The 27,245-nt window shown below is 67.3% G+C and overlaps 1 protein-coding gene across 1 annotated transcript in view; it reads left to right on the top strand.

Moving 5' to 3' along the window:
- Window positions 1-25,970, top strand: part of MEGF6 (multiple EGF like domains 6) — a 60,109-nt gene extending 34,139 nt beyond the window's left edge. Inside the window, exons 4-33 of the mRNA XM_058660765.1 lie at window positions 7,256-7,378; window positions 12,177-12,302; window positions 12,443-12,565; window positions 13,362-13,484; window positions 13,616-13,753; window positions 14,252-14,371; window positions 14,851-14,973; window positions 15,378-15,554; window positions 15,637-15,768; window positions 16,003-16,131; window positions 16,778-16,906; window positions 17,530-17,664; window positions 17,764-17,898; window positions 18,560-18,685; window positions 18,974-19,105; window positions 19,185-19,313; window positions 19,406-19,537; window positions 20,012-20,140; window positions 20,227-20,355; window positions 20,527-20,655; window positions 20,929-21,057; window positions 22,018-22,146; window positions 22,505-22,633; window positions 22,965-23,093; window positions 23,430-23,558; window positions 23,679-23,807; window positions 23,902-24,030; window positions 24,117-24,242; window positions 24,610-24,738; window positions 25,859-25,970. Coding sequence (XP_058516748.1) covers window positions 7,256-7,378; window positions 12,177-12,302; window positions 12,443-12,565; window positions 13,362-13,484; window positions 13,616-13,753; window positions 14,252-14,371; window positions 14,851-14,973; window positions 15,378-15,554; window positions 15,637-15,768; window positions 16,003-16,131; window positions 16,778-16,906; window positions 17,530-17,664; window positions 17,764-17,898; window positions 18,560-18,685; window positions 18,974-19,105; window positions 19,185-19,313; window positions 19,406-19,537; window positions 20,012-20,140; window positions 20,227-20,355; window positions 20,527-20,655; window positions 20,929-21,057; window positions 22,018-22,146; window positions 22,505-22,633; window positions 22,965-23,093; window positions 23,430-23,558; window positions 23,679-23,807; window positions 23,902-24,030; window positions 24,117-24,242; window positions 24,610-24,738; window positions 25,859-25,923 — 3,842 coding nt within the window. The 3' untranslated portion in view covers window positions 25,924-25,970. The remainder of the gene's footprint in view (window positions 1-7,255; window positions 7,379-12,176; window positions 12,303-12,442; window positions 12,566-13,361; window positions 13,485-13,615; window positions 13,754-14,251; window positions 14,372-14,850; window positions 14,974-15,377; window positions 15,555-15,636; window positions 15,769-16,002; window positions 16,132-16,777; window positions 16,907-17,529; window positions 17,665-17,763; window positions 17,899-18,559; window positions 18,686-18,973; window positions 19,106-19,184; window positions 19,314-19,405; window positions 19,538-20,011; window positions 20,141-20,226; window positions 20,356-20,526; window positions 20,656-20,928; window positions 21,058-22,017; window positions 22,147-22,504; window positions 22,634-22,964; window positions 23,094-23,429; window positions 23,559-23,678; window positions 23,808-23,901; window positions 24,031-24,116; window positions 24,243-24,609; window positions 24,739-25,858) is intronic.
- The last annotated feature ends 1,275 nt before the right edge of the window (window positions 25,971-27,245 follow it).

Below are 27,245 nucleotides of genomic sequence, written 5' to 3'. Positions count from 1 at the left end.
GCTGGCCACCCCAGCCTCCCCACCTTCTCCCACCTCCCATCAAGCCCTGTCCACCACCCTGTCCCCCTGCTCTCAACGCGCTCCCCCATACCGCTGCTCTCAACACCCTGCCTGGCCTCTCCTGTAAGAGTTCCCGCCGCCACCTGGTGCCCCTGCACCCACAGCTTCTCTCTTGCTCATTCAGCTCCTGTGGTTTACCCGCAGTGGCCAACTTCCCTGCCACGCCCTGGCCTCCTTTGGGACACCCCCCAGGAGGATTCCCAACCGACACTGTGTCCCTGGCCCTCTCACCCTCCTGGCGTCTGGCCCTGCTGGGTCCTCAGCCACACACCCACAAAATCCTACCTTCGTTTCTGGCTTCTGGGGTTGAGAGGTGGGGGCTCCCTTTGCTGAAAGTGAAGTCCCCTTAAGGACCCTGCTGGAGGGTGGGCTGGGGGGGCGGGGAGGTGGAGCCCAGAGGTCTCCCCGTTGCTTCTCTGCGCTTCCCAGGGACGTAGCTGCCCATGCAGCTTGTGCTTTGGGGCCTGCTGGTGGCTAGGTGGGGGCTGGGGGTCCAAGGCAGTGTCAGGAACCTTGGAAGCAGGTGGGACCAAAGCTGGGCCCTGGCAGCTGCCACTCAGGTGCTGCTGGAGGCCCTGGGTGCTAGCCAGGCCGGGGCAGTGAGCTGGAGCTGGCCACCACCCCTCCGGTCTTGGCATCCTGCAGACAGGTTCAGCCTGGCCTTGGAGACCCATAGGAGGGTCCTACAGGTCAGGTGGGCTACTGGGTAACGTCCTGAGGATGGTTCCAGGCCTTGGCTTTGGGCATGGTATACAGTTCAGCCAGCCCTCGCATCCCCGCTGGTCACTGGGCTGTCCCGGTTCCCTCCACTGCCGTTCCTGGCTCCTGGCTCAGCAGACCCTGTGGCAGCCAGTGGCTGCTCCCTGGCAGCTCCAGTATGCCCAGTGAGAATCGGCTTAAGAGTGTGGTCAGCCTCACCTCATGGCAATCAGAGTGGAAGCTCCCTGGTCCCCCCAGGTCAGAGTCAGGAGGCCCTGGGGAGGCTGGGGACGCAGGTGCCCCCACAGTCAGTCCATCGAGCAGCCCCCCATGACCAGAGCTGTGCTGAGGGTCCCATGCCCTCAGGCCGCCTGCTGCCTGGTGTGCTATGAGCTGGGGCTGTGCCATGCTGCGTCCCCAGGGTCTGCGGCTGTGTGTGTACGGGCACGTGCCCTGGCTTGTGCAGCCCCTGCCGGCACGCTGCGGAAGGGGGAGCAATTGGTGAGGTTTGGATTTCCGTTTCTGGCTTGGGGCACGGGCGGGACTGGTAATGGATTTACCAGGAGTCGGATGCTGGAAGGGCTGGGGGTGCTCCCAGGCCGGGGGGGCCTGCACATTTGGCTTCTGAAGTAAGCCCTGGGAGAAGGCGCGGGAAGTAGATCCCGCTCTGAGCTGAGCTTTGGAGAGGTCCAGGTTGGGAACTGCTGGGCAGGTGTGTGCCCCCGACCCCCCGTGGGAAGGGGTGTGAGGGGGCGTGAGCTCCTGGCTCGGCTAGATGGAAGCCTAGGCCCGTGCAGCCGCCTTCCTGGCTCCCACGCTCCCCTCCCCACCTCCACCCCCAGCCCTGCCCACCCGTGCCCTCCACATGGCAGCACCCCCACCTTCCCTGCTCCCCCAGGATCCAGAGCTGGTTGGGCAGTGGTGGGGTCTACTGGCCACTTCACCCCGGTGCCCCCCATCCCTGCCCTGCTAGCCAATACACCTGGGGGTGTGGCCTGGTCCTGTGACCCTCGCTGTCTTGGGATGGGGACAGTGGCCTGCAGTGGCTTCTCTCCTACCCTCCCCCCGCAGGACTTTGCCAATCCCACTGCCTGTTGGGGTCAGAACAATGGCTCCTTCAGGGGCATGTGCTGAGCTCATGGGTGGTGTGCACAGGGGTCCCTCTGGCAGGTCCCCAGCCCGACCTTGACCCCGGGGCAGCGTTCGGCCTCAGACATCTCCCCTACTCCACTTGGGAGCTCACATCAGAGGACCGTCCTAGCCAGGGGCTCGGCCAGGGGGTTGTTCAGACTCCTGGCCCCTCCTAGTCTGCCCCCAGAGCCTGGCTCCATGGCTCACACTGACAAGATGGGCCCACACCGTGGGGACAGGAGTGGCATCTGGGGGTGGCACTGGCCCTTGCTCAGCCTGGGTCATGGCCAGGGAGCCTGGAACAGAGTTGGAGCCAGCGGGCGGGGGCGAGTCCTCCCTGCTGACAGGCAGACATTCCGTGGCAGGGACGCCCAGTGTGGTTCTGCATCAGGAAGGCATTTCCCAAACTGCTTCCAGACCCCCACCGCCGCCGTCTGTGTGTGCAGCCCTGGCCTCGGTCGCTGTGGGTGCCGTCTGGGCTGCCCGAGTGCCCGTGAGGCTGGGCCTCCAGAGGAGCCTGGAACCAGATGTGTGCCCTGGTCACATGTGGTCACTGCAGCGTGCCAAGGTTGGGTACCAGCACGGCGGGTACATGTGTGTGTCTCACGTGAGCTAACGAATGGATGAGCAGTGAGCAAAGGATGGGTTGAGTACAGGGGAGATGGGGTAGCCCCGCCGGGATCTACTGGGTGGTGGGAAGCGAGCAGAGCCCGTTGGGTCCTGTGGTGCAGGTTGCCCAGCAGGGCCTGTGGCTAGCAGAGCCTGGCTGGGTCCTGCAGTGCAGCCACCTCTGGCTCACTGTACCCTGGGTCACCCAGCTTCTCCGCTGCCCATGGCCCTTCCTGTGTGGTGGTGGTGGCCCTGGCTTGCGTGGCCTTGTGAGTGTACACACCTTGCAGCGTACAGCTCTGGGGTGGAGAGGGAGGGAGTTGGGGAACGTGACTACCACGGACAGGCTGGGATGTCTGGAAGATGCGCTGGGCAAGACTGGAGCCGGGGAGGGTCCTTGTGCCGCTGGCTGCGCCTGCTAGCGACAACCCCTGCTCGCCAGCCTAGGCCTGCCTGCCTGCTATGGGGGCACCGGGGGGCTCTGCTGACCCCAGTGCACTGGGGGTGGGACCTGGACACAGCCTGTGGTTGGGGCCTCTTCCCGCCCAGCGCGCCCACTTGACTGCTGTGGCAACAGTTGGCCTCCGGCTCGTTCTGGAGGCGTCCATCCGCGCCTAGCCAGGGTGGCTCTCTTCCCTGCCTTCCTGTGCCGGGAGCCTGAGCTTGCGCTGCCTCCGCGGGTGTCCCTGTGCGTGGGGCTATCTGGGCCCTGTGTGTGAGCAGCGCGCAGGAATGCACGGGGCGGGCGCGGGGGGCCCTGGGGGCTCCAGCGCGGGCTGGGGTGGAGGCAGCGCCCTTGGGGGCGACGGGGCGGAGCCGGGGCGGCCCGGATTTGGCTGTTACCTGCGGGGGGCGGAGGGAAAGCTGAGAACATAAAGCTGAGGGGCGGGGCGCGCCAGGCCGGAGCTGCTTGAGGCTGCGGCGGCGGCGGATCCGAGCGGCTGGACGAGCGGGGCCCCGCTCCTGGAGCGACCCGAGTGACCGGAGCAGAGCGCCCGGCCAGTGGGCCATGGAGGAGTCCCGGGGTCGCAGCAGGCTGGCCGCGCTCTGGTGTCTCGGGCTCCTGGGGGGCCTGGCGCGGGTCGGGGGCACGCACTACCGCTATCTCTGGAGGGGTTGCTACCCGTGCCAGCTGGGCCAGGCCGGCTACCCCGTGAGCGCCGGTGACCAGAGGCCAGGTGGGCGCCAGGCAAGCGGCGGAATCGGGGGGTGGGCCTGCCCGGGGTGCCTGCTTTGTGCGTACCCCTTTGTTTCCGCTGCTGAAAGTTGGCGCGGGCATGCTGAGCCCAGGTGCCCAGGGGGCGGGCGGGCGGGCCCTCAGCCCCTGCGAGGACAAGCCACCGCCTTTGTCCACTCGGGTGCCCCTTTGCACTCACAGCCCTGGGGGTTCGCAGGAGCGCACGCACCTAGAGTGCCTCTCTCTTCAGGACTCCTGGGGGGAGGTGAAGTGTGACAGGTGTCCACTCGATACCTGGTCCTTCCTCAGCTTTAGTGGCCTGCAGGTCACCTGAGAGGCCCTAGCGGCACCCTGACCTGGCCCTGCCCTGTCGTAGGAGTGGGGGAGGGCGATGTGGTGCCCGGCTCTCTGGGAACCGGCCCCCACCTCTCCTGCAGTTGCCCTGTCTCTAGTTCTGTCCCCAGACTGGCCCTGCTGGAGGCCCCTGTGCCACGAGTCCAGTGACCTCTCCAGCCAGGGCCAGGAGGCTATACAGCGCCAAAGGTGTTGGGCTGGGGTGTGTGGGCGGGACCTGGGGTGCTGCGTCCAGACTGGCTCTTGCTGTCTGGGGAGCGGAGCAAGTTGTACGGAGTCTGAACTTGATGACCGCCCCTGAGCCGGGTTGGCTGGCTGGGTGGGATTTCCCTCGAGTGGCTCACAGCAGTGTCAGCCCAGCCCTCTGATGCCCAGGCACCATGGGCAGCTGCAGGACGGGGGGCCTGGAAGCCCCTCCCTGGGTCTTCCTGGTGGGCTTGGCTGGAGCCAGACCAGGCTGTGGATCATGGAGTGAGCAGGTGTCGTGCCCAGTGGCTGGCCCTGGTGCCCAGGCCTGTGGGAGGAGGGAGCAGCTTGTGGAGGTGTCAGTGGCTGGCTAGCCGTGCGGTCCCCTGCGTTGGGGGGCACTGTGACCTGACCCTCACCCGCTGGCCCCAACGACTCCTCCCTGAGAGGGTGGGTGCCTCCTTGCCCCTGTCTGGCGTCGCTTTGCTGGGGCAGCTCCTGGGGAGGACGTTGGCATCTTTGGGGTACGCTGTTCAGCTGGTGTTACATGAAGAATGCGGAGCCATGGCTCCTTGGGCTGTGACCGTAGCCGCGGGTGTGTGGGGTGGAGTGCTTGAGCCACCCAGCACAGCACTGTGTGCCACAAGGCAGCATATGCACAGGGCACTGTCCCGGGGTGGAGGGTGTGGGGCTGGGGTTGGATTGCAGTCACTCCTGGGGAGGCACCACGGTGGCGAGGTACCGAGTCCCCTCTCAGCCCGACGGGACCAGCCTGTGTGTTTCCGGAGGGAGCGGGCTGGGAGAGGCTGGACTGGGGGGCCACTGGGGTTACAGCGTGTGTAACAGGAGGGCCAGCGTGCTGCTGCTGACACTCTGGCCCGCTCGTGTGAGGGACTGCACAGGCTCCTGGGCCAGCCTGTGGGCCAGCGGCGTCCCGAGGTGCCTGGCCTGTAGTGCCTGCCTCAGAGCAGCCTGCAAGCTGTGTGGGAGCCTTGGGAGTCCCCACTCCCAGGGCCGGGCCCCCAGCCTCCCTGTTAGCCGACAGCAGCGGGCAGGCGCTGGGGCTGGGTGTCACGGAGCCTTCAGCTGTCAGCGACACCTGCTCTGCTGGTGCTGTGTTCCATGCTCATGGGGGGTCTCAGAGCAAGGGACCAGAGCCCCCCTTGGATGGGGTGCTGCCCCTGGCCCTGCGCAGCTGGGTCCCGAGACCCTCACCTCACCCTGGGTCCCTGTGTCTTCCAGGTTCAGGAGACTGTTGGGAGCCTCTTCATTTTAACAGTAGAATCAAGACAGAGAGAGAGAGAATTTCCATTTGCTGGTCACTCCCCCAAAGAGCCACAACGGCCAGGGCTGGGCCGTGCTGAAGGAGCCTGGAAGTCCACGTGGGTCTCCCCTGTGGATGCGGGAGCCCAAGCACGTGGCTGCCCTCTGCTGCTGTCCCAGGCACATTAGCAGGGAGCTGAGTGGGAGGTGGAGCAGCTGGCGCCTGAGCTGGCGCCCACGCGTGGGAGGTGGAGCAGCTGGGGCCTGAGCTGGCACCCACGGGTGGGAGGTGGAGCGGTTGGGGCCTGAATTGGCACCTACGGGTGGGAGATGGAACAGCTGGGGCCTGAACTGGCGCCCATGGGTGGGAGTTGAAGCAGCTAGGGCCTGAGCTGGCGCCCATGAGGGATGCCAGTGCTGTAGGTGGTGGCTTAGACCCTCTGGCTGTTGGGCTGATCACGACCCTTGCTGCCAGTCAGCCCAGCCCCTGGCTGAGCCTGGTGATGGTGATGCTGTGGCTTCCTGGCACAGGTGGAGGTGTACCTGGCCTTGCTGAGTTTGGGGGTTAGGAGGGGCTCTGGGCTCTCCCCACCGTGGACGCAGCTCACACATGGAGCAAGGCCTCTGCCACTGGGGCTCATTCTGTGTCCTGTCTGAGAGCGTGGGCTGCTATGGGCTGTGCAGCCTGGTTGGTGGCACCCTCCATGGAGCAGACTGGGGCTGGTATGAGCAGCTTTTGCCCAGGGGCCACCGGTGTCCTCCAGCTGTGTGGCGAGGGAGTGGGCCTGGGGGTGGCCTGGTGGCCGTGGTGGCTGGTTAGTGGGCTTGCCCAGTAGAATCAGAGGAGCTTCAGCTTGGTGGATAGTCCTGGTTGCCTCACCACGCTGAGCGAGTTTCCCACGTGGCGGGCACTTGGCTCTGTGGCAGCTCTGAGCTCTGTGCCCCTGAACCGGGACCTAGCTGCTTTCCTTGGACTCCGGCAGCGAGGCTGGCCTGTATCCTGCAGTCCCTTCTCTCGTGGCCCAAAGGGCGGCCTTGCCAGCGTCCCAGCCTGCTGGATGTTGGGTCACCCCGACCTCACTGACTTGGAGCGGACTGGTGCTCAGGGGCCCCGGGCACAGCTGGCATCTCAGTGCCTGAGCTGGAAGTCTCCCCCGTGGGCGTCCCCGGGGCCACACAGCTCCCTTCATCCGCTCTGTGTGTTTCTTCTCTGGCTGGCTGCACCTGTAGGGGTCTCCAGCTGCGCGCTGGATTCCTGCAGAGGGCCTGCTGAGTCTGCAGCCCAGGCAGGGGTCCTGGGAGCTCTTCCAGGCCCTGCACCTTACATCCCGCATCTCCCCGGGGCTGCGCACCAGCCTCTTCCACTTCCGGTCAGCCGTGGCCTGGGGCAGAGGGACACAGTGGACCACGCAGGTGGCCGTGGGGTCAGGGGCGGGGGTTCGCCAAGTGGAGTCCTGGGCCCTGCCGTGGGTTCCTGCCCCCTCTGTGTGGTCTCCCTCACTCGGGAAGCGGGAGTGACGAGGGCCTTGGCAGTGTGGCCGTGGCCCCGGGCTGCTGTCCACTGCTCCGGCCAGCATCTCCTTTGTCTCCCATGGAGAGTGGAGGCACTGCCCGTCGGCCCCCAAGGAAGCCAGCCCGTCCCTTCTTCTGCTTCCTTGCCCCTGCCCGGTGTCTGGGGTGGCTCTGCCCGGGGGGACCTGCCGGCATGGTTGGGAAGCCACAGGAGGGACTGGTCCTGCTGGTGCCGGCTGCTAACCTCCCCTCCCCACTCCCCAGATGTGGATGAGTGCCAGGCACATAACGGCGGCTGCCAGCACAGGTGTGTGAACACCCCCGGCTCCTACCTCTGTGAGTGCAAGCCTGGCTTCCGGCTCCACAGCGACGGCAGGACCTGCCTGGGTGAGTCGCCTGGGCCCCGGTCACTCCTGCCCAGGCCGGGCAGGGACGAGTCCCTGTAGTTGGGGCTGAGGGGCCCGTCTGTCGCCATGAGACAGCACGGCACCGCCTGCACCTGAGGAAGCCGAAGGCAGGTTGGATAAGCAGAGGGCTGGGGCTATGTGCCTGGGTCAGTCTGCAGGGGCCCTGCCGCTGGTGCTGGCCCCAGGTCTTGAGGAGCTGGGCTCCTGGGGGAGGGGTAGCTGAGAACTTCAGCCCTGTGCCACCTCTGCAGGTCTGTGCCAGGGGGACGTGGGACTCAGACGGTGGCCTGCCCGGTGCTGGTGGGCTCTGGGCAGGGAGGTCAGGAGCAAGGCTGGGGGCAGGGCTGCAGCCCCCGCACGTGGAGGTGGGGAGCGGCTGTCCCATTTGCAGCGTCCCTGCCCCTGGCTGGCTCTGGACATGGGTGCCTGGGGCCAGGCTGAGCCCTGCCTTCTGGCCCGAGAGGCCTGTCGGTCCGTGCTCTGGGAGGCTGGGGGTGGGTCGACCCTTCTTTCCACTGCGGCGACTCGGCCAGTTCCGAGCGTCCTCCCTCCTGGTCCCCGCTGCCATGAGGCGGGCAGTCGGCCAGCCCACACTCACGTGTCCCTGCAGGCGGCTCACTCCCGGCTGGGGCCTAAGTAGGACCAGATGCCACTGGGTCGGGACATGGTCCTCAGGGCCACAGCCCAGCCTGTGCCTGAAGGGAGCGCCTGCGAGCCGGTGGGGGGCTCTTTACCGCAAGCTCCCTGAAAGGCAGCTGGTGGCCTGCCCCTCCTCCCGGCGCTCCCCCATGTCCTGCGAGGGGCTTTCCAGTCTCCATGGAAACCTGGTTGCCCTCTCACCCCATGGCTTGCCCTGGGTGGACCTGTGATGGTGTACGGACGGGAGGGGCTGCCGGGGCCACTCTGTGCTCTGGGGGTCTCAGCAGGCGGTGCTGGCTGGAGGGCAGGGCCTGTCATGTGGCTGTCTCCCTGCTGAGAGGCCTCTGGCACCCCATGCCTCCCCCCACCACCCTGGGTGTCCTCCCTCTGCTTGCCTGACTCCACTCCAGTGCTCCCGGGGTACTTTGTTCCTGCTGGGATCTGCCCTGCCATAGGGTCTACCATGGGCACTGCTCTGTGGGTCTGGGTCCCTGGCCTCTGGGGACCCTGAGCAGTGTCCTGTTGTTCGGGGGATCTCCCCAGGAAGGGCAGGTGTTTGCTCCAGAGTGGCCCCCCGCCTCTGTGTCCAGCCTAAAGGACGGCCCCTGGGCTGCGGGGGACTTGAGACCAGGGGCCTGAGGCAGGAAGAGGTGGCTCCCGGCTTCCCTGGGGCGAGTGGTGGTTGGTGCTGGGGTCCTAGCTTAGTAGCAGGGACCCCAGAGACCACTGCCTGGTCCATACCAGGACTCTGAGGGTGTGGGCCTGGATGCCCAGCCCCTGGGCAGCCCCTGTTCCTACCAGGTGCCACAGTGTATCTTGGCAGGTGCTCTCAGAGAACTGCCCAGGAGCCATGTCCCTGCCCTGCCCCGCCCAGCTAGAGCGACAATGCCCAGCTGTTGCCCTGTGTAATGCCCAGCTGTTGGGAACCTGCAGGCTCAAGAGCACCATGCGCTGATCTTCTGGGCCCTGAGCCACATGAGGACCCTAGAGGCTGGGTGGGGAAGGTGCCCAGGACCCAGGGCATTGGGGGGTGGTCCTGGCAGTGCCCGCTCAGGAGGTTGGGTGGGGCTGGGACATGCCCAGGACCCAGGGCATTGGGGGTGGTGGTCCTGGCAGTGCCCACTCAGGAGGCTGGGTGGGGCTGGGACACGCCCAGGACCCAGGTCATTGGGGAGTGGTCCTGGCAGTGCCCACTCAGGAGGCTGGGTGGGGCTGTGACACGCCCAGGACCCAGGGCATTGGGGGTGATGGTCCTGGCAGTGCCCGCTCAGGAGGCTGGGTGGGGCTGTGACACGCCCAGGACCCAGGGCCCTGGGGGTGGTGGTCCTGGCAGTGCCCGCTCAGGAGGCTGGGTGGGGCTGTGACACGCCCAGGACCCAGGGCATTGGGGGTGGTGGTCCTGGCAGTGCCCGCTCAGGAGGCTGGGTGGGGCTGTGACATGCCCAGGACCCAGGGCCCTGGGGTTGGTGGTCCTGGCAGTGCCTGCTCAGGAGGCTGGGTGGGGCTGTGACATGCCCAGGACCCAGGGCCCTGGGGTTGGTGGTCCTGGCAGTGCCTGCTCAGGAGGCTGGGTGGGGCTGTGACATGCCCAGGACCCAGGGCCCTGGGGGTGGTGGTCCTGGCAGTGCCCGCTCAGGAGGCTGGGTGGGGCAGGTATACTCACAGCCTGTGAGCATCCCTGTCTTTGGGAGAAATGCCCCATCCTTGAGAGAATTGTCAGGAAAGCTTTACGCTGTTGCCCCTGCACTGAGTGCCTCCCCACACCCCCAAGGCATCCTGGGGTGCTCCGTGGCCAGGGGTGCCTTCCTGGGAGTGTTCCTAGGCTGGGGCTGAGGGGGAGACTTAGGAGGGAGGTGCACAGCCCATGGCAGATCCCAGCCCCTCACTCACGGTGCCTGCACCGGCCATGGAAGGTGAGGTCTGGCCAGGGCCGCGCTTGGCCCAGGGTCCTGGAGTCTCTTCCCTTTCCGTGACATGCTGCAGACCCCATGCGGGAGCTGCCTACAGGCCCTCACTGAGGGAGTCTCTGCTTTGGAGGCCACAAGGCGTGTGAGCCCACTGCATAGGGGCTGGGGGTCCTGGAGGTTGACCCATCCGACCTGCACATTGGCCTGAGTGTCACGGGCTTAGCCTGCAGAGGGGCCCCCTGCCACCTCCCCATGAGATCCTGGGCCTGCCACCTGGTATAGATGCATATGGGACAGAGGAGGGGCTCTGCTGGCCCCCAGTGTCCGCTGGGCTCCACTGTGTGGGGCTGGAGGAGGCCTATCCCAGCCCATCTCCTGTAAGGGACTGCCTGGCTCTCCAGCTGCCCACTCAGCTCCCTGGGGAACCGCCTGCCCTGGAGGCAGCTGCTGGCAGTGTGCTGGGGCATGGGCCAAACCCAGAGGCGGCAGCAGCCAGCCGGCTGCCCGCCCGGCCCAGCCACAGAACCACTGGGACTGTCCTGACAATGTTTTCCACCCTGTGAAATCCGAAACAGGCGGCAGGCAGAAGCAGCCAGTGGTCTGGCTTCCAGGCTGGCCTCCAGGGGCTTCCAGGGGGCCAACGTGAGGTCTTGCTGCCCCACCAGCCCACCTTGGGTTTCTAGGACCCAGATATGCAGGCCCGGGTGGAGTAGGAGTGCCTGGATGCAAGGGGGCGTGGGAGCGGCCACAGCCTGACCTGCAGGGGCTGGGATGAGGTACAGGCCCTAGGCTGCGGGGAAGAACAGTACAGAAAGCTGGGCAGTTGCCTGGCCGGGGTGAGCCTTGGAGGCGAGGGTGAGAAAGTGGCCTGTGCTGTTCCAAGAGAGTAGCCCTCTGCCCCCCATAGACTGGCCTTACCACTCCCATGGCACCTGTGGGACTTGGGCTGGTCGACCAGCACCCCACCCCGCACACCAGCAGTGGCCTAAGCTGGTGGGCCTGGACCTGCTGGCCAGGCTACCCTTGACCACCTTACCTGGTGGCACCTGCCACCTAGCCCGGGGTTGGCCTTGGCTCAAGCCTGGACCCCTGGCGCAGAGCAGAGCGAGCTGGCACAGGGGCGTCCCCAGCTGCATCAGCGGCCTCTGCTGGCAGGAGGTAGAGTTGCAGCTGCGTGTGTCCTGGAGCATGCCAGAGCTGGTCTGTCGGGCTGACCCTGGGTGGTCAGCGATCCCAGCCTGCTGGGGCTGCCGTGATGGAGCACCCCGGACTGGGCAGCTTAGTCAGTCGGTCAATCCGTTACCCCCCAGGGCCGTGTGACTCATGGCTGGCGTGGCTCCTGGGGTGCCCAGCTTAGGGGCGGCTCAGTATCCCAGCTATGTGGCCAGAGCAGATGGCTTTGTAAAGTGTGCAGAACCCAAGCCCACCTCGGTGCCTTCCACCATGCCATCTGGGCACACCTTGGGGGTCCTGCCGTCTGAGGAGCCGACAGGGAGCCCCGCTGCCTCCCAGCTCTGGGGTGTCTGCCTCGCCGCTCCACAGCGCCGCGCTCTGCCTGCCCAGTGCTGCCAGAAGGGGCTTCCGGCTCCCATCATGTCCTGAGTCGGCTGTGGAGAGCACAGATCAACAGAGCCTCCAGGAATGCAGGGCTGCCAGCGGCCCCCGCAGGGAGGGCTGGCCTGAGCGGGGTGAAGTCGGCTGCCACCTGGCCTGGCCAGGGCCTCAGAGGCCGATGGGCTCCCCTCAGTCGTGCCCAGGCCAGCGTTGATATGGCATGTCGCTGCTGCAGTGCCCTGCTGGCTTACCCTCAGACTCCCCAGGAGGGCGGAGCTGGGCACAGCTGCCTTGATGAAGCCTGCCTTGGGCAGCTGTACAGTCATGTGCTCTGATGGCTGCTGCCAGAACCAGGGCTCCAAGTGCCAGTCCCCTGGCAGTGCCCGCCAGCCATGAGTGGCGAGTGTCACCCCCAAGCATGGGCCTAGCTGGCTGGCGCCTGGGGGTGATGGCATTCCGGCCCATGAGCCTGCCCCATCCTGGCCCCATCTAGGATCTGCTTAGAGCCCCGACCCCAGGCTCCAGGCCCACAGCCTTAGCTTCCTAGGCACCCCTGCTACTCCCTGCTCGACCTTGATATTAGACACAATGCTAGCCCTGGGGCAGGGACAGCTGCTGGCTGCAGGGCCCACGGCCAGGCCAGCATCTCTCTGAGCGTCCTCCTGTCCACATCCCCAGCCCTCAACTCGTGTGCCCTGGGCAATGGCGGCTGCCAGCACCAGTGTGTGCAGCTCACGGCCACACGGCACCGCTGCCAGTGCTGGCCTGAGTTCCAGCTGCAGGAAGACGGGAGGCGCTGTGTCCGTGAGTGTGCCAGGCGGGGGAGGCCGGGAGGCTGGCGCGTGCCCGCAGGGCTGTCCAGGGCTGCCTCCTGCGTCTGAGGGCGCCCTTGGCCCGTTGGAGCAGGTGCCTTAGGGGTCCCTCCCCTCCTTCTCTGGCGGCAGGGAGAAGTCCGTGCGCGGTCAGAAACGGTGGCTGCATGCACTCGTGCCGGGCGCTCCGGGGCCTCGCACACTGTGAATGTCACGCGGGCTACCAGCTGGCCGCCGACCACAAGGCCTGTGAAGGTAGTGACATCCCCGTTCCCAGCCCTGCCCCGAGGCCCTGAGGAGAGCTGCAGCTGGACCCACTCTCTTGAGTGTCCCTGGCTCCCTTGAACCCCGAGTGCTTGCGTGAGCTGAGACCCTGGTGCCCGCGCTGCAGGAGGCCTGTGCCTGAGGAGGGCTCAGGGCTCAGTGGCTGCCCCATTTAGAACTTGCTGCCTCCTGGGCTGTGCTGCCCACTGGTCACCAGGGTCCTCCCAGCCACAGACGGCCTCAGCCAGCTCTGCCGGTGGCCCCAGGGACCTTGGTCTGGGGCAGGCCGTGGCCCTGTTCCTGGGCACCTGCCAGGTATCCCTGGCGACTACAGGTGGGGCAGGAGGGGCAGCGAGTCTTCATTTTGATTGGCCCCAGGAAATCATTGCCTGTGTTGGAGGCGAGCATGGCACCAGTGCAGGGGTGTGGCTGGTGGCAGTAGGACAGGCTGAGTGGCTGGTGGCGGTGGGGCAGACTGAGTGGCTGGTGGTGGTGGGGCAGGTGGAGTGGCCGGTGGCGGTAGGGCAGGCTGAGTGGCCAGTGGCAGTAGGACAGGCAGGGTGGCCGGTGGCGGTGGGGCAGGCGGAGTGGCAGGTAGCAGCAGGACAGGCTGAGTGGTCGGTGGTGGTGGGACAGGCTGAGTGGCTGGTAGCAGTAGGACAGGTGGAGTGGCCGGTGGCAGTGGGGCAGGCTGAGTGGCTGGTGGCGGTAGGACAGGCAGAGTGGCCGGTGGCGGTGGGGCAGGCTGAGTGGCTGCCCATCCTTGCCCTTCGTCTTTGTCTTCCAGATGTGGATGAATGTGCCTCGCGGGTGGCCCGGTGTGCCCACGGCTGCCTCAACACCCCAGGGTCCTTCCAGTGTGTGTGCCATGCGGGCTACGAGCTGGGGGCTGATGGCCGGCAGTGCTACCGTGAGTGGGCAGCAGCATGCTCCCTGGGCTCCCGTGGGTGGTCCCTGGCCATGGGATGGAGCTTCCTCGCCAGGCAGGCGGGCAGGGCGGGCATGCGGTCCCCTCCCCAGGCGCCCTTGGTCTTTGCCCAGGGATTGAGATGGAGATCGTGAACAGCTGTGAGACCGACAATGGCGGCTGCTCCCACGGCTGCAGCCACAGCAGCGCGGGGCCACTGTGCACCTGTCCCCAGGGCTATGAGCTGGACGAGGACCACAAGACCTGTGTCGGTGAGAGCTGGCTGCCCCCCGACCAGGGAGCCCCTGTCTCCGGTCCTGGCCATGTGGTGCCAGCATGGCCTGGGGCCCGAGGCGGGGCAGGTCAGGACCCAGAAGGACCCCGGGGCTGGCATCAGCCCACAGGTGCCCACCCACCCATGCCCCTCAGCCCCGTTGGCTCCCTGGCTTTGCAGGGTCCTTCATGGGGAGACTCGAGGCCCGGGCAGACCTGGTCTGACCCTGTCCCAGCCCCTTGTCTACAGCAGGCTGGGTGGCCTGCAGCTGTTGTGTCTGTAGGACCAGGGCCCTGGGAAATGGGCTGTGTGCTGCGAGTGTGTGTGACTGTGCTGGCCTGGGTCTGGTGCAGGTGTGCGTGACTGTGCAGGTAGGTGTACAACTGCACTAGTGTGTCTGGGCTTGTTTGTGGCTGTATGTGTCATAGATGTATGTCTGGGAGGTGTGGGCCTGGGGAGGAGCTGAGTGCCAGTGGCACCTGCTGTGTGCCCACAGATGTCGACGACTGTGCCACCTCTCCGTGCTGCCAGCAGGTGTGCACCAACAGCCCCGGCGGGTATGAGTGTAGCTGCTACACCGGCTACCAGCTGGGCACCGACGGCTGCAGCTGCGAGGGTGAGCACACCTGGCTGACGGGCGGCCGGGGCCAGCTGAGCAGGGCCACCAGAGGCAGGAGACGGCACTGGACTGGCCCATCTGCAGAGGGCATGGGGTCAGCCTGGCCCTAGCTCACCTCTGCACCCCTGTGGGCCTGCAGAGCAGCCCACTCCCTCCCGGGGTCACTGCCCACTCCTGCCCAGCTCCTTCCAGCCTGGCTTCCGCTGCTGTGCTGACTCGGGACAGGAGAACGGGCAGAGAGGCCCTGGCAACAGGAGGGGGCTGGGGAGGCGTGCTGCTCCTTGTCACCCCTGGGGTGGGGCGGGGCACAGCCCCCAGGATGCAGGACACAGGGTGCAAGTCCCAGGACACAGGACGCAGGCCCCAGGACACAGGGTGCAGGCCCCAGGACACAGGGTGCAGGCCCCAGGACACAGGACGCAGGCCCCAGGACACAGGACGCAGGCCCCAGGCCCCAGACCCGGCTTTCCCTACAGACGTGGACGAGTGTGCCTCCGGCCGAGGCGGCTGCGAGCAGCGCTGTGCCAACCTGGCTGGCTCCTTCCAGTGTTCCTGCGAGGCTGGCTTTCTGCTGGACGAGGACCGCAGGGGCTGCACCCGTGAGCAGCTCACACACACACACTGGCTCACTCCCACCACACTGCCCTTAGCTCCTCGGGCTCTGCCCCAGTGCCCCTTGCCTCTGCACGTGGCAGCCCCTACTGCCAGGGTGCCCTCTCCCCTTGCCTCTGGGCTTGCCAACCTCCAAAGTCCTGCCAACTGCCGTGCGGCTCAGCATGGTGTGGCAGTGTCAGGGCAGGGAGCAAGGCAGGGACCATATCCTAAGTGGGGAGTCCCAGAGGTGGGGTGGCATGCCACGGGTAGGCCCAGGGCAGGAGCCTTCTCTGGCCTGAGTGTGGGGTGCCCAGGCCTGGAGATGGGGGTACGCAGTGCAGGTGTTGCTGGGCCGTGCTGCCTTTCACGGAGGGGATGACCAGCTCGGGACCCCTGTGCTCCTTGGCAGCCCTAGAGGAGGCCACGGTGGACCTGGATGGCCAGCTGCCCCTGGTGCAGCCCCTGCCGCATGTGGCCGGGCTGGCGGATGAGTTCCTGCAGTTGCTCCAGGACGACTACGCCGGGACCGAGGAAGGGGAGGAGGCCGCCGAGCTGCGGGGCGAGCACACCCTCGCCGAGAGGTTCAGTGAGTGGTCTCTGGGCTGGCCGAGGGGCGCCGAAGCACAGTGTACCCCGCCCACTGAGCCCCCTCTGCTGTTGCCCCCCAGTCTGCCTGGGCGACTCCTTCGGCCCCGACTGCAGCTTGACCTGTGAGGACTGCCTCAACGGAGGCAGCTGTCTGCCGGGTCTGGATGGCTGCGACTGCCCCGAGGGCTGGACCGGGCTCCTCTGCAATGCAAGTGAGGCGCCGCAGGCCCAGGCGTTTGTCCGCAGGGAGATTCTGATGGGATGGGGTAGGGGGTCCTGCCAAGCTGTGGGGGGGGACCCCAGCACTGCCTCCCAACCCCCACTCCGGGGAGGCATCAGAGCCCAGGCTCCACAGGCAGAGGGAGAGGTGGTGAGCCTCCGCGGGTCTCCGGGGCCTGGGGCGCCGTGTCCTGCTGGCCCCGACCTGTGTGCTGTCCACCCTGCAGCTTGTCCTCCGGGCATGTTCGGGAAAAACTGCAGCTCCTCCTGCAGCTGTCACAACGGCGGGAGTTGCAACCCCGTGACGGGGACCTGCCGCTGCCCCCCGGGGGTCAGCGGGCTCCACTGTGAGGACGGTGCGTGCAGCCTGTGGGAGCAGGGAAGCAGTGGCGAGCTGTGTTCAGACGCTCTTCACGCCTCCCCTGCTGGCCTTGCGTGGGAAGCAGCTGTGCCCACGGGGAGTGAGACCTGGTGGGAGAGCCAGGGGTGCCCTCTCACTTTTCACATCTTCCCAGGGACTACCCTGAGTGGGTGGTGGGGCTGTGTTGGCAGTGGGCCCCCTGGGGAAGAAGCAGACACCGCATTCTGGATCACGCTCGGGCAGAGCTGTGTGGGGCTGGGCACGGGTGCAGGGCGGGTTTCCTTGGGACTCCTCATGCCCGCCTGCTTCTTGTCGCTGTCCTCGCCTCCAGCTGCCCCAGCCCTAGCCCGGTTGCCACTGGCCTCAGACCCCCGGGTGGATCAGGGCCGTCTGGTCTCCAGGTCCTGAGGGCCCCTTCCGCTGATGCAGCCCCTGCGTGGGCCAGGAAAGCTGGGAGCCCCTTCCTAGCCTGGGGCCTCTGAGGTGCGGGCTGCCATCCCAGCACCTGTTCCAGGGTTGTTCCCGGTTCCTACTGGGCCCTGGTGTGCCCCCACCCCCTGCCCTAGGCATCTTCTCGGTGGGGCCTTTGTGAAGGAGGGCCAGCTGCCCCCCACCCATGCTCACAGGCTCCCTGCCCCCAGGCTGCCCCAAGGGTTTCTATGGCAAGCACTGCCGTAAGAAATGCCACTGTGCGAACCGGGGCCGGTGCCACCGCCTCTACGGGGCCTGTTTCTGTGACCCAGGGCTGTATGGCCGCTTCTGTCACCTCGGTGAGTGCCGCCATCCCTGCTGCATCCCCACTTCCCACTGTGCCAGGGCATAGGGCCCAGGGTGGCATCAGCCTGGGCTGCAGGCTCCGGCTCAGCTGTATCCCTGCCCTCCCCAGCTCCCAGCCCCTCCCAGCCCCTCCCAGCCTGGTGCTGGGGAGCCCTCCAGGGATGGGGTGCCCTCCAGGGGTCGGGGAGCCCTCCAGGGATGGGGCCCTCCAGGGGTCGGTGAGCCCTCCAGGGATGGGGGCCCTCCTGGGGTCGGGGAGCCCTCCAGGGATAGGGGCCCTCCAGGGATGGGGGCCCTCCTGGGGTCGGTGAGCCCTCCAGGGATGGGGCCCTCCAGGGGTCGGGGAGCCCTCCAGGGATGGGGGCCCTCCTGGGGTCGGGGAGCCCTCCAAGGATGGGGGGCCCTCCAGGGATGGGGGGCTCTCCTGGGGTCGGGGAGCCCTCCAGGGATCTGGGCTCCTGTGGCTGTAGGTCCCTCTTCCCTAGAGTTTTCTTGGCTGGGAAGCAACAGGCCCAGAGCTGCCTAGAGGGCGCTGGAGAGGAGGACTGTGAAGCCCAGAACATGCAGGGGTGGGCACTGCCAGCAGGCTGGCACCCCTCATGGCTCTGTGCTGCAGCCTGCCCACCCTGGGCCTTCGGGCCCGGATGCTCTGAAGAATGCCAGTGTGACCAGCGCCACACACAGTCGTGCGACCGCAGGGACGGCAGCTGTACCTGCAAGGCTGGCTTCCAGGGCGTGCGGTGCCAGGCAGGTGAGTGGAGGCATGGGCCCGGGGGAGGGCCGGGGGAGGGTTGGGGAGGGCCGGGGGAGGGCCCGAGGCGCCCACCCAGCCACCTCTCTCCACCTGCAGAGTGCGCGCCGGGTTCCTACGGGCCGGGCTGCCGGCACACATGTACCTGCCCGCCTGGTGTGGCCTGTGACCCCGTGAGCGGCACGTGTCGGACGCAGTGCCCCGCTGGCTACCAGGGGGCGGACTGTACCCAAGGTGAGGGCTGGCCCCCAGCATCCCTGTGGCTGGGTTATGGGAGCCGTCAGCTCCGGCCATCAGGGGCCCATGCCCCTCACCTACCAAGTAGTGCTGTCACGGAGAGGAGGGTGTCTTTGAGGTGGCCCATCGGCCACTGGCCTGTGTACCCAGGGCCTTCCCAGGTACACCCTCATGTAAACGCTGCAGGCTCATGTTTATAGTGCACCTGTGCCACTTGGCCGTGCAGGGGCCACGGCCTCCTTCCCTGGGCATCCCTGGGTGTCCCTGCCACCCCACCCACAGGGCAGTGCCGGATGGCGTGCTTCCAGGAGCAGCTTGGGCAGGCTCTGGAGCAGCTGTCCAACCCCAGGCTACTGCTCTTGTCGCGTATCCCTGAGATTCTGTGGGGACTCCATCCCTCCAGGAGCCCCACAGAGGGGGAGGGGGAGGGGCGACCCTCAGACGGGCTGCCGGTCCCTGGGGGTCTTGGAGGCCTCCTCAGAGGGGCTGCCGGTCCCTGGGGGTCTTGGAGGCCTCCTCTCTGCCTGTCCCACCCAGAGCCCTTTGTGTGCAGCAGCCCCGTGGAGCTGGTCCAGTGGCTGGGGCTCCCAGGAAGCTGGGGGGACTCCAGCCTGGGCGACCCCACGTGGGGAACCAAGCGTTCCTGTTCCTCCTGCAGAGTGCCCTGCGGGAACCTTTGGCCAGAACTGCTCCGGAGTCTGTGCCTGTGTGGGGGCCCCGTGCCACCCGGTTACGGGGCAATGCCAGTGTCTGGCGGGGAAGACTGGAGAAGACTGTGGGGCGGGTGAGTGACAGGTGCCTCACTCCCCCCTCATCCTGGCCTGTATCTGGGGACCCTTGCTTTGGGGGGCTGTTGCTTCAGCTCTGCTGACCCAGGACCCCTCGTGGTTGGTACCAGGCCCCCAGGTGGCCTGATCCCTGTGTGGGGACCCCCATCCTGCCTGGGACTGGACACCTGTGCTGTGGCTGGGAATTCTGAACCCTGCGGCCTCACCAGGGGGTCCAGGGCTGTGACTGTCCTGGCCGCCTCCGCGGGCAGCTGTGGGCTGACCATCCCTGGTGGGGTCATTAGACTGTCCCGAGGGTCGCTGGGGACTCGGCTGCCAGGAGATCTGTCCGACCTGTGAGCATGGTGGCAGCTGTGACCCTGAGACCGGAGCCTGCCTGTGCCGTCCCGGCTTCGTTGGCAGCCGCTGCCAAGACGGTGAGTGCCACCCGGCCTGGGTCCCGGGACCTGCCCGCCCCCTAGCCCCTCCACCCACTCACATTCTCTCTGCGGCCAGTGTGCCCCGTAGGCTGGTTCGGGGCCGGCTGCCAGACTAGATGTTCCTGTGCCAATGACGGGCATTGCCACCCAACCACTGGACGCTGCAACTGTGCTCCTGGCTGGACCGGCCTCCACTGCCAGCAAGGTGGGGCCCTTGTCCGTGCCTCCTGGGGCCAGCCTTCCCCGCTCCGGGATGCCCGCACCCTGACCTCCTGCCATGCCCTGGCTCTGTTGCAGCTTGTGACGGGGGGCGCTGGGGACCCGACTGCAGCTTCCTGTGCAACTGCAGTGCCGGCCATGGGGGCTGCGACGCGCTCAGCGGCCTGTGCCTGTGTGAGGCTGGCTACGTGGGCCCGCGGTGTGAGCAGCGTGAGTCCTGGGCCCACCCTCGGTGCCCCCACCTGTGCACACTGCTGCCCCCTGTTGCAGGCGCTCTGCCTTCCCGCCCCAGCATGAGCGTGGCCAGCTGCCCCTCCACAGCCTGGGCCAGGGCCCCGCCTTCCTGCCCACCCTGTCTGTTGTCCAACTCACCTGGAGTAGCCGCATGCGAGAGGGCCTGGCCTGTCTCAGGACACCCTTGGCACCTGTCGGGGGAAGGGAGGTGGCAAGTTTGAACTGAGGGCAGTGGGTTAGTCCTGGGGGAGAACCTTAGCCCTGGGGGAGCAGAGGAGGGCCCCTTGTGGAGGCCTCCCAGGGGACTGGACGGCAGGGAGAGCTGCTCTGAGAGCCAGGTCCCACCCTTCAGTCTGGTCCCTGGCTGCTGCCCATGACCATGGGGGCAGGGGCAGAGTGCAGCGGGCCCCAGGCCCCGGCTGATGGGCCAGGCCGTGTGCTGTGTCTTAGGGTGTCCCGAGGGTTCCTTTGGGCCCAGCTGTGGGCAGCGGTGCCAGTGCCAGCATGGGGCAGCCTGTGACCATGTCAGCGGGGCCTGCACCTGCCAGCCTGGCTGGAGGGGGAGCTTCTGCGAGCGTGGTGAGTAGGCTGGCAGCTGGGCTGGGGGCAGGGGTGCTTCTTTGCCCTGGGACCACCCCTGCCCCCTCACCACCTCTGTCCTGCAGCCTGCCCGCCTGGCTTCTTCGGGCTCGACTGCCACAGCCCTTGCAACTGCAGTGCTGGAGCCACCTGTGACCCCGTGAGCGGCTCCTGCATCTGCCCAGCTGGCCGCCAGGGCCCCCGCTGCACCCAGGGTGTGTGAGGTCCCCCCGCCCAGCCTCGGGTGCCTGGGAGGGTGCAGGCGGCTAGTGTCCATGCTCAGGGCCGCTCCACTGAGGCGGGAACCCGAGTGGGGGTTGAGCTGGCTGGCCAGCTGCAGCCTGCCTGGGACCATCCCAAGCTCCTGACCACCGTCCCACCTGCAGGCTGCCCAGCCCTCACCTTCGGCCACAACTGCACCCAGGTCTGTACCTGCTTCAACGGGGCCTCCTGTGACCCCGTGCACGGGCAGTGCCGCTGCGCCCCTGGCTGGATGGGGCCCACCTGCCAGCAGGGTAAGCCCCATCTGGCAGCCAGGGAACAGGGAGGGTGCTCGCTGGATCCCGCGTGGGGTGTGGCGGCTCTCCTTGGAAAGGCAGGGAGGTGGGGTGACTCCTGCTGGCACCTGGCTCCCGCAGAGCCTGTTAGCATGCACCCCAAAGCCTCATGGGGGCAGTCCCAGACAAAGTGGTTGACCCCAAAGCTCGCGTGGGGCTTTGGGGGTGGGGCCGGCCCGTGGACCCCCCCTGGCTGCACCTGCAGGCAGCTCCACTCTCCTCCCGCCCCAGCCTGTCCTGCTGGCCTGTATGGAGAGAAGTGCGCACATGCCTGCCTTTGCCAGCATGGGGGCAGCTGCGACCCTACCTCAGGCCACTGCACGTGCTCCGAGGGCTGGACTGGCCCAGCCTGCGAGAGCGGTGAGTGAGGGAGGTCCCAGGCCTGGGGACGGCGACCTGGAGGTGGTGTGAGTGGCTCGGCATCCCAGCCTGGTCCCTGGGAGTGCAAATGGAGGGCTTAGTGCAGCAAGCAGGGGCCGGGGGCTGCCGGGTCCTGGGGGACCTGACCCCTCACCCCAGCCCCGGCCCTACAGAGTGCCTCCGGGGCCAGTTTGGAGCCGCCTGCCGGCACAGCTGCACCTGCCTGAACGGTGGCCTCTGTGACCGGCTCACGGGCCATTGCCTATGTCCGGCTGGCTGGACCGGGGACAAATGCCAGAGCCGTGAGTTGGGGTGGGGCAGAGGGTGTGGCGGGGCTGAGCCTCACTGCCGGCTGGGGACCAGCTCCAGGGCCAGGCCTCAAGGAGGTGGAAGGAGCCTGGGGAGGGTGGGAGGGTGCAGACTGAGTGGCCCATGTCCCTTATGGGTGGGACTTCTGCCGGGCCCAGGAAGTGGGTGTGTGGGGCTCTAGCCGACCTCTGCGAGGAGCAGGAGTACAAGATGTTGGGGTGAGGGGGGAACATTCCCATCTCATGGCTCCGAGAGGACCCTTGGTCCGAGGCCTTTGCCGGCTGGGGACTTGGCCCAGCCTGGGGCACATGGAACCCCTGGGCCCGCAGGACCCTGTCTCCCCAGCAGCGGGTCCCCCTTTCCCTGCGCTCCCGCCCCAGCCTAGCTGCCCAGGGGCTTTCTCTCTGTGGGATGCAGAGGCCATGAGACAGCTCCCCCCACCTGCCTGTGCTGCGGGCATGTTCAGGGCTGCCTGCCAGGGACACTGCCAATGCTGGGGGGTTGCTTGCCACTGCGTCACAGGCGCCGGCCTTTGCCCCCTGGGATGGTGGGGCCCACTGTATGAGGACAGTGACGCAGGCCTGGCCTGGCGGTCAGGCTGGGGTGGGGTTGCCCACGCGCTGCCCACGCCAGCTCAGGTCCTTCCTGCAGCCTGCCCGAGGGGCCGGTTCGGAGAGGCGTGTGCCCAGAGCTGTCGCTGCCCACTGGATGCTACCTGCCACCATGTCACTGGGGAGTGTTGGTGTCCGCCTGGTGCCTCCGGGCCTGGCTGCAAGCAGGGTAGGCTTACCCCAGAACCCTGCCCCAATGGGGACGTTGGTGGGGAGGCCACCCCCTGGTGGGTCTGCCCCAGCATGGACCCCACCTGCCTCTCATAGCCTGCAGGCCTGGCTCTTTCAAGGAGGGCTGTAGGCACACATGCAGGTGTCCCAGTGAGGGGCAGGTGTGCCACCCGGCCACAAGGGCCTGCACCTGCCCTGCCAGCTGCCACAGCCCTGGGGGCAGAGGAGGGCCCCGCACAGTCTCCCTGGAGGGGCTGCTGCTGCCCGGGAGGGCCGGGGCGGAGGAGGGGCCGTGTCATATGTGGGCTGCTTTGGGGGGCGGTCGGCAGCCCTGGCAGTAGGCTCTGTTCCTGCAGGATGCCCACCTGGACACTATGGGCCAGGCTGCCAGCAGCTCTGCAGGTGTCTTCGTGGGGCACCCTGTGACGCAGCCACAGGGACCTGCCACTGCCCCCCCGGCTCCCTGGGGGCCGACTGCAGCCTCTGTGAGTGGCTGGTGGGGTGGGGGGCATGGGGCCTCTCTTTCAGCTCCGTTTCCACCCACCCCTGGGGTCAGGCAGACTGAGACAGCCCCGCCTCCCCAGCTCCCCAAATCCTCCTTGCTGGGCCTGGCCCCAGGCTGCAGGGGCATCTGTGGGACCACGATGTCCCTGCCAGCCAGCACCCCTGCCCCATGAGGGGTGCCCAGCCTAGCCCAGCCAGATGGTCACAGTGGACACGAGACATTTTCCTCGGGCTGGGCTGCTGGCAGAGCCAGAAGACGGTGGAGGACCACACGTGGCTGGGGCCGCCCTCACCTGTTGCCTGCCCCTGCAGCCTGTCCACAGGGCCGCTTTGGACCCAACTGCACCCACGTGTGCCAGTGCGGGCCGGGTGCGACCTGCGACCCAGTGGCTGGCTCCTGTGTCTGCCCTCCAGGCCGGGTCGGCGTCCACTGTGAGCGCGGTGAGTGTGCACTGAGCCCGGCACGCCAGTGCACGTCTGCATCACTGTGTGAGTCCTGGTGGGGGTGGTGGGCACATCCCGTGCCCTGTCCACGAGGTGCGGCTGGCCTCCTGGCCCAATCCCCAGCCCTACAGCCCGCAAGCCGAGCTCCCCGGGGACCTATAGGACGCACCGCCAGTCCCAGGCAGCCTGTGCCGATACCTGCCCACGGCCCTGGGGACGCAGGTCACACCCCACAGGCATCAGATGCTGGGGGGGGCGTGTGGCTCTGTGCGGGGCGGGCAGCAGGGAGCGTCACCTGCAAAACCCCCAGCAGCCCTGGCCCTGGCCCCCCAGGCTGCCCCCAGGACCGGTTCGGTGTGGGCTGTGTGCACCAGTGTGCCTGCAGGCACGGGGGCCTGTGCCACCCTGTCAATGGCAGCTGTTCCTGTGGCCTGGGCTGGACGGGGCCACACTGCGAGCTGTGTGAGTAGGGACAGCTGTGCTGTGTCAGGGAACTGGGGGAAGGGCGCTGGTCGGGCAGCATGGTGGGCTCCTGGGCCGAGCTGGGCCCCAGGGACCATCCTGTTGCCCTCCTCCACCCAGCCTGTCCCCCTGGGCGCTATGGAGCCGCCTGCCGCCTGGAGTGCACCTGCCAGAATAATGGCACCTGTGATCCCACCACGGGCACTTGCCACTGTGGCCCCGGCTTCTACGGCCAGGCCTGCGAGCACAGTGAGTCCTGGGCACGCGTGAGGAAGGGGCTGGAGGACCAAGGGAGGGCCTTCTCGTGGGAGCTTCCTGTCACTCTGACCGGATCCTCCCTCAGCCTGCCCCCCCGGCTTCCATGGAGCTGGCTGCCAGGGGGTCTGCCAGTGTCAGCACGGAGCCACCTGTGACCCCATCAGCGGCCGGTGCCTCTGCCCTGCCGGCTCTCGGGGCCGCTTCTGTGAGGAGGGTGAGTGTTGTGGCTGCCCCACCCTGCTCCGTCCAGTCTGCTCCAGCAGGGGAAGGGGGATGCTGAGCCCGCTGACCCGCCCACAGGGTGCGAGCCAGGCTCCTTCGGCGACGGCTGCCGCCAGCCGTGCAACTGTGCTGGGGCCCCCTGCCACCCTGTGACTGGCCTCTGCCTCTGTCCACCGGGGCGCACTGGAGCCACCTGTGACCAGGGTGAGTGGGTCCAGCCCAGGATGGGGGTTGGGAATGCGAGTGGCACCCAGGATGCCAGCCTGCCTGCCTGTGGGCACCTGGGCTGCTGGGCACAGTCCCAACCCCAGCGGTCAAGGCCAGGCACTTCCCTGCAGCTGCCCGTGGGGTCCAGGGATTGGGTGGGGACACAGGGCAGAGGCCCAGGTCAGGGAAGAGGCGTCTGCAAACTGCAGGTGGGTCTCCTGGGGCACCCCTGCCCTGCCCTTCCCCGGAGGAGCAGCCTGCAGCTCACTTACTGGTCTAGGTCCAGAACTGGTATAGCTGGGGTGGGGCCTGGTGCAGGTGGGGTGGGGCTCAGGCCTTTGTCCTGTCCCTTCCACCCCTGTAGGCTGTGGAGATGGCCACTTTGGGCCCGGCTGTGCCCTGCGCTGTGACTGCAGGGCCGGGGCTGAGTGTGACCCGGTCAGCGGGCGCTGCCACTGTGAGGACGGCCATGCGGGCCCCAAGTGCTGGGAAGGTGAGTCAGGCCCCAGGGGGAAGGGGAGAGCTCACTGTGGCCCCAGACCTGTCTGTCGCTGGGGACCCACAGGACCCACACAACCGCCGAGGGTGAGGTGTGAGCCTGAGGCAGGGGGCAGGGCTGGGCTGTGAGCTCTAGCAGCCAGTGTTAACGGGCTGCCCAGCCTGCCCAGTGTGCATTCGTGTGCCCCCGCCAGCTCAGGCCCTGCTGTTGTCTCCTGGGTGACCTCTGGGCATGCCTGCCACACGGGCGGGGAAGGCTTACCTTGGAGGCAGGCCTGTGCAGGGCAGAACATGCGGGCAGGCGGGCGGGAGGCAAGGAGCCAGCCCCAGGGCTCTGTCGTGGGCGGGGCTGGCCAGGGAGTGTGGACCATCGGTGTGGGAGCCGTAATGCTGGCTGCGTGCGTGTGCAGGTGCACGCTGCTGGGCTCCCAGGCCAGGGTAGGGGGCTGGCCAGGGACTGTGGACCGTCGGTGTGGGAGCCGTAATGCTGGCTGTGTGCGTGTGCAGGTGCACGCTGCTGGGCTCCCAGGCCGGGGTGGGGGGCTGGCCAGGGACTGTGGACCGTCGGTGTGGGAGCCGTAATGCTGGCTGCGTGCGTGTGCAGGTGCACGCTGCTGGGCTCCCAGGCCAGCTTGGCCAGAGCTGGGCAGGCAGGAAGGAGCCTGAGCCGTCACGCTGTCACAGCAGCATCTAGTACCTGCTTGGTACTGCGCCCAGGCCTTGGCATTCAGCTGTCCAGGGGTCCATCCCTGGATGGACTTGGCCTTGGAAGAAGCCCCTCCCCCATCTACCGAGGGGGCTTTGGAGGGGTGCATGGGAGATGGACAGAGAGGATGCTCCTGGCCTGCTGGGTGCCTGCAGGCTTTACTGTCCTGGTCCCCTTGCCTGCTTGTGGGCGGGGCGTGGGCCTGTCCTTCAGGTGGGCCCCAAGAGCCGGTCCTCAGCCCAGGCCCAGGTAAGGAGTGTAGGAGGTGTGTCCCGGGCTGGCCAGGAGCTTGGCATCGTGGCAAAGCCTGGAGGACGCTGGCATCTCTGGGCCCTGAGGGAGAGGGGAGCTGACAGCTGGGGAGAGCTCCCTGCTCTGGGGGTGACCAGCGCCTCCTCTCCCTCCTCAGCGCTCCCACCGGTGGCCTCCAGCAGACTCGTGCCCCGGCCCAGCAGCGGGACCCCAGAGCGCTGACAGAGACCACCCTGCACCGCGGCCAAGTGGCTGCAGCCTTAGGGGCAGCAGAGGAGGGGCACTGGCCTGGCTGCTCTCCCCGGAGGGCCATGGGAGGACTGGACAGTTGCCACGCAGCCCCTCGTGTGAGCCCAGCGAGTGGGCAGGGCCTTTAAGCAGCTGTCTTGGCCAGTGCACAGCTGCAGCCCTGGGAGGGGCTGAGTGGCCCTGGGAGGGGCTGAGGCTCTGCCCCAAGCAGGTTCTAATGGTGCTAAGGCCTGGACGGCTGCGCGACCTGTGTGTATGCAGCCTGGCCACATTCACTTATGGGCAGCTGCACACCCCCCCAGCCCCGCTCCCACGCCCCCTGCCCTTTCCCAGGAGGCCCGGGCTTGGGCTGGCAGGGCTGGCTCAGGGGCTGTAATGGCCTTGGCAAATTAAAGGAACAGTGTTTTCCAGAGCCCGTGTGTGCTGCTTTGTACCAGCCTGGTGGGGGGCTGGGCTTCTCTGGACCCAGAGCGGCTTCCCTGGAATGGGGTGCCACGTGTGTATCAATTTGGGGCTCTCTCAGGTTATGCTGCTTAGACGGGGTTTCAGGGCTAGCCCCTGGAACCCTCAACAGGGCAGTGGAGTCTGTTCTGTGTGGGGTTCAAGGCAGCTTGCGCAGGTGTGGCCGGGGGAGCCGTGGACACTTGTCCTGTGCGGGGACGGACACAGACAGTGTCCGTTGGCCACAGGGATGTTGTGACAAGACATGCACAGGGCTTTACTGGACCTTCTGGAAGGCCGGAGGGAGGGAAGGTAAGAACGGAGGTAGGTGGGCAGCCCAAGGCCGAGGCCGCCATGGTGATCTGCAGGGGGTACCAGACGTACCCATGTAACATCAGGCATGGACGAGGCCACGTGGGGAGACGCTCATGGGAGACGTACCCATGTAACATCAGGCATGGACGAGGCCACGCAGGCAGATGCTTGTGGGAGCCGTGGGGGATGGTCCTGAAGCTGTGTGGTTAGTGCAGTCAGGGAGCTGTGCTTAAGATGCCCGCCGGGGGCGCGCAGGCGGACACAGCACCACCTGGCCTGCGGGGGAGGGCGCCAGGTGACCGGGCAGGTAGGAGGGTGTGCAGCCGCAGGTCGACCAGAGGTCTCTGCGGCCCCCACCCCTGCGAGGCCGTCCCCAGGGAGAGCTTCCTGCTCAGCCACAGCTAGGACAGCGGCCAGGGCCGAGGCTGAGCGCAGGGTGACTGCACGGGGTTGGGGACAGCCTGGCCCGGGGTCTCTTGCACACTCCTGTGACATGTGAGGCCAAGGCTTCTGCTGCGGCTCAGCATGCAGTGGACATG

Source organism: Ochotona princeps, chromosome 2 (genome assembly GCF_030435755.1).
Source record: "Ochotona princeps isolate mOchPri1 chromosome 2, mOchPri1.hap1, whole genome shotgun sequence".
NCBI lineage: Eukaryota > Metazoa > Chordata > Mammalia > Lagomorpha > Ochotonidae > Ochotona > Ochotona princeps.
This window is presented reverse-complemented; position numbering and strand designations above follow the sequence as displayed.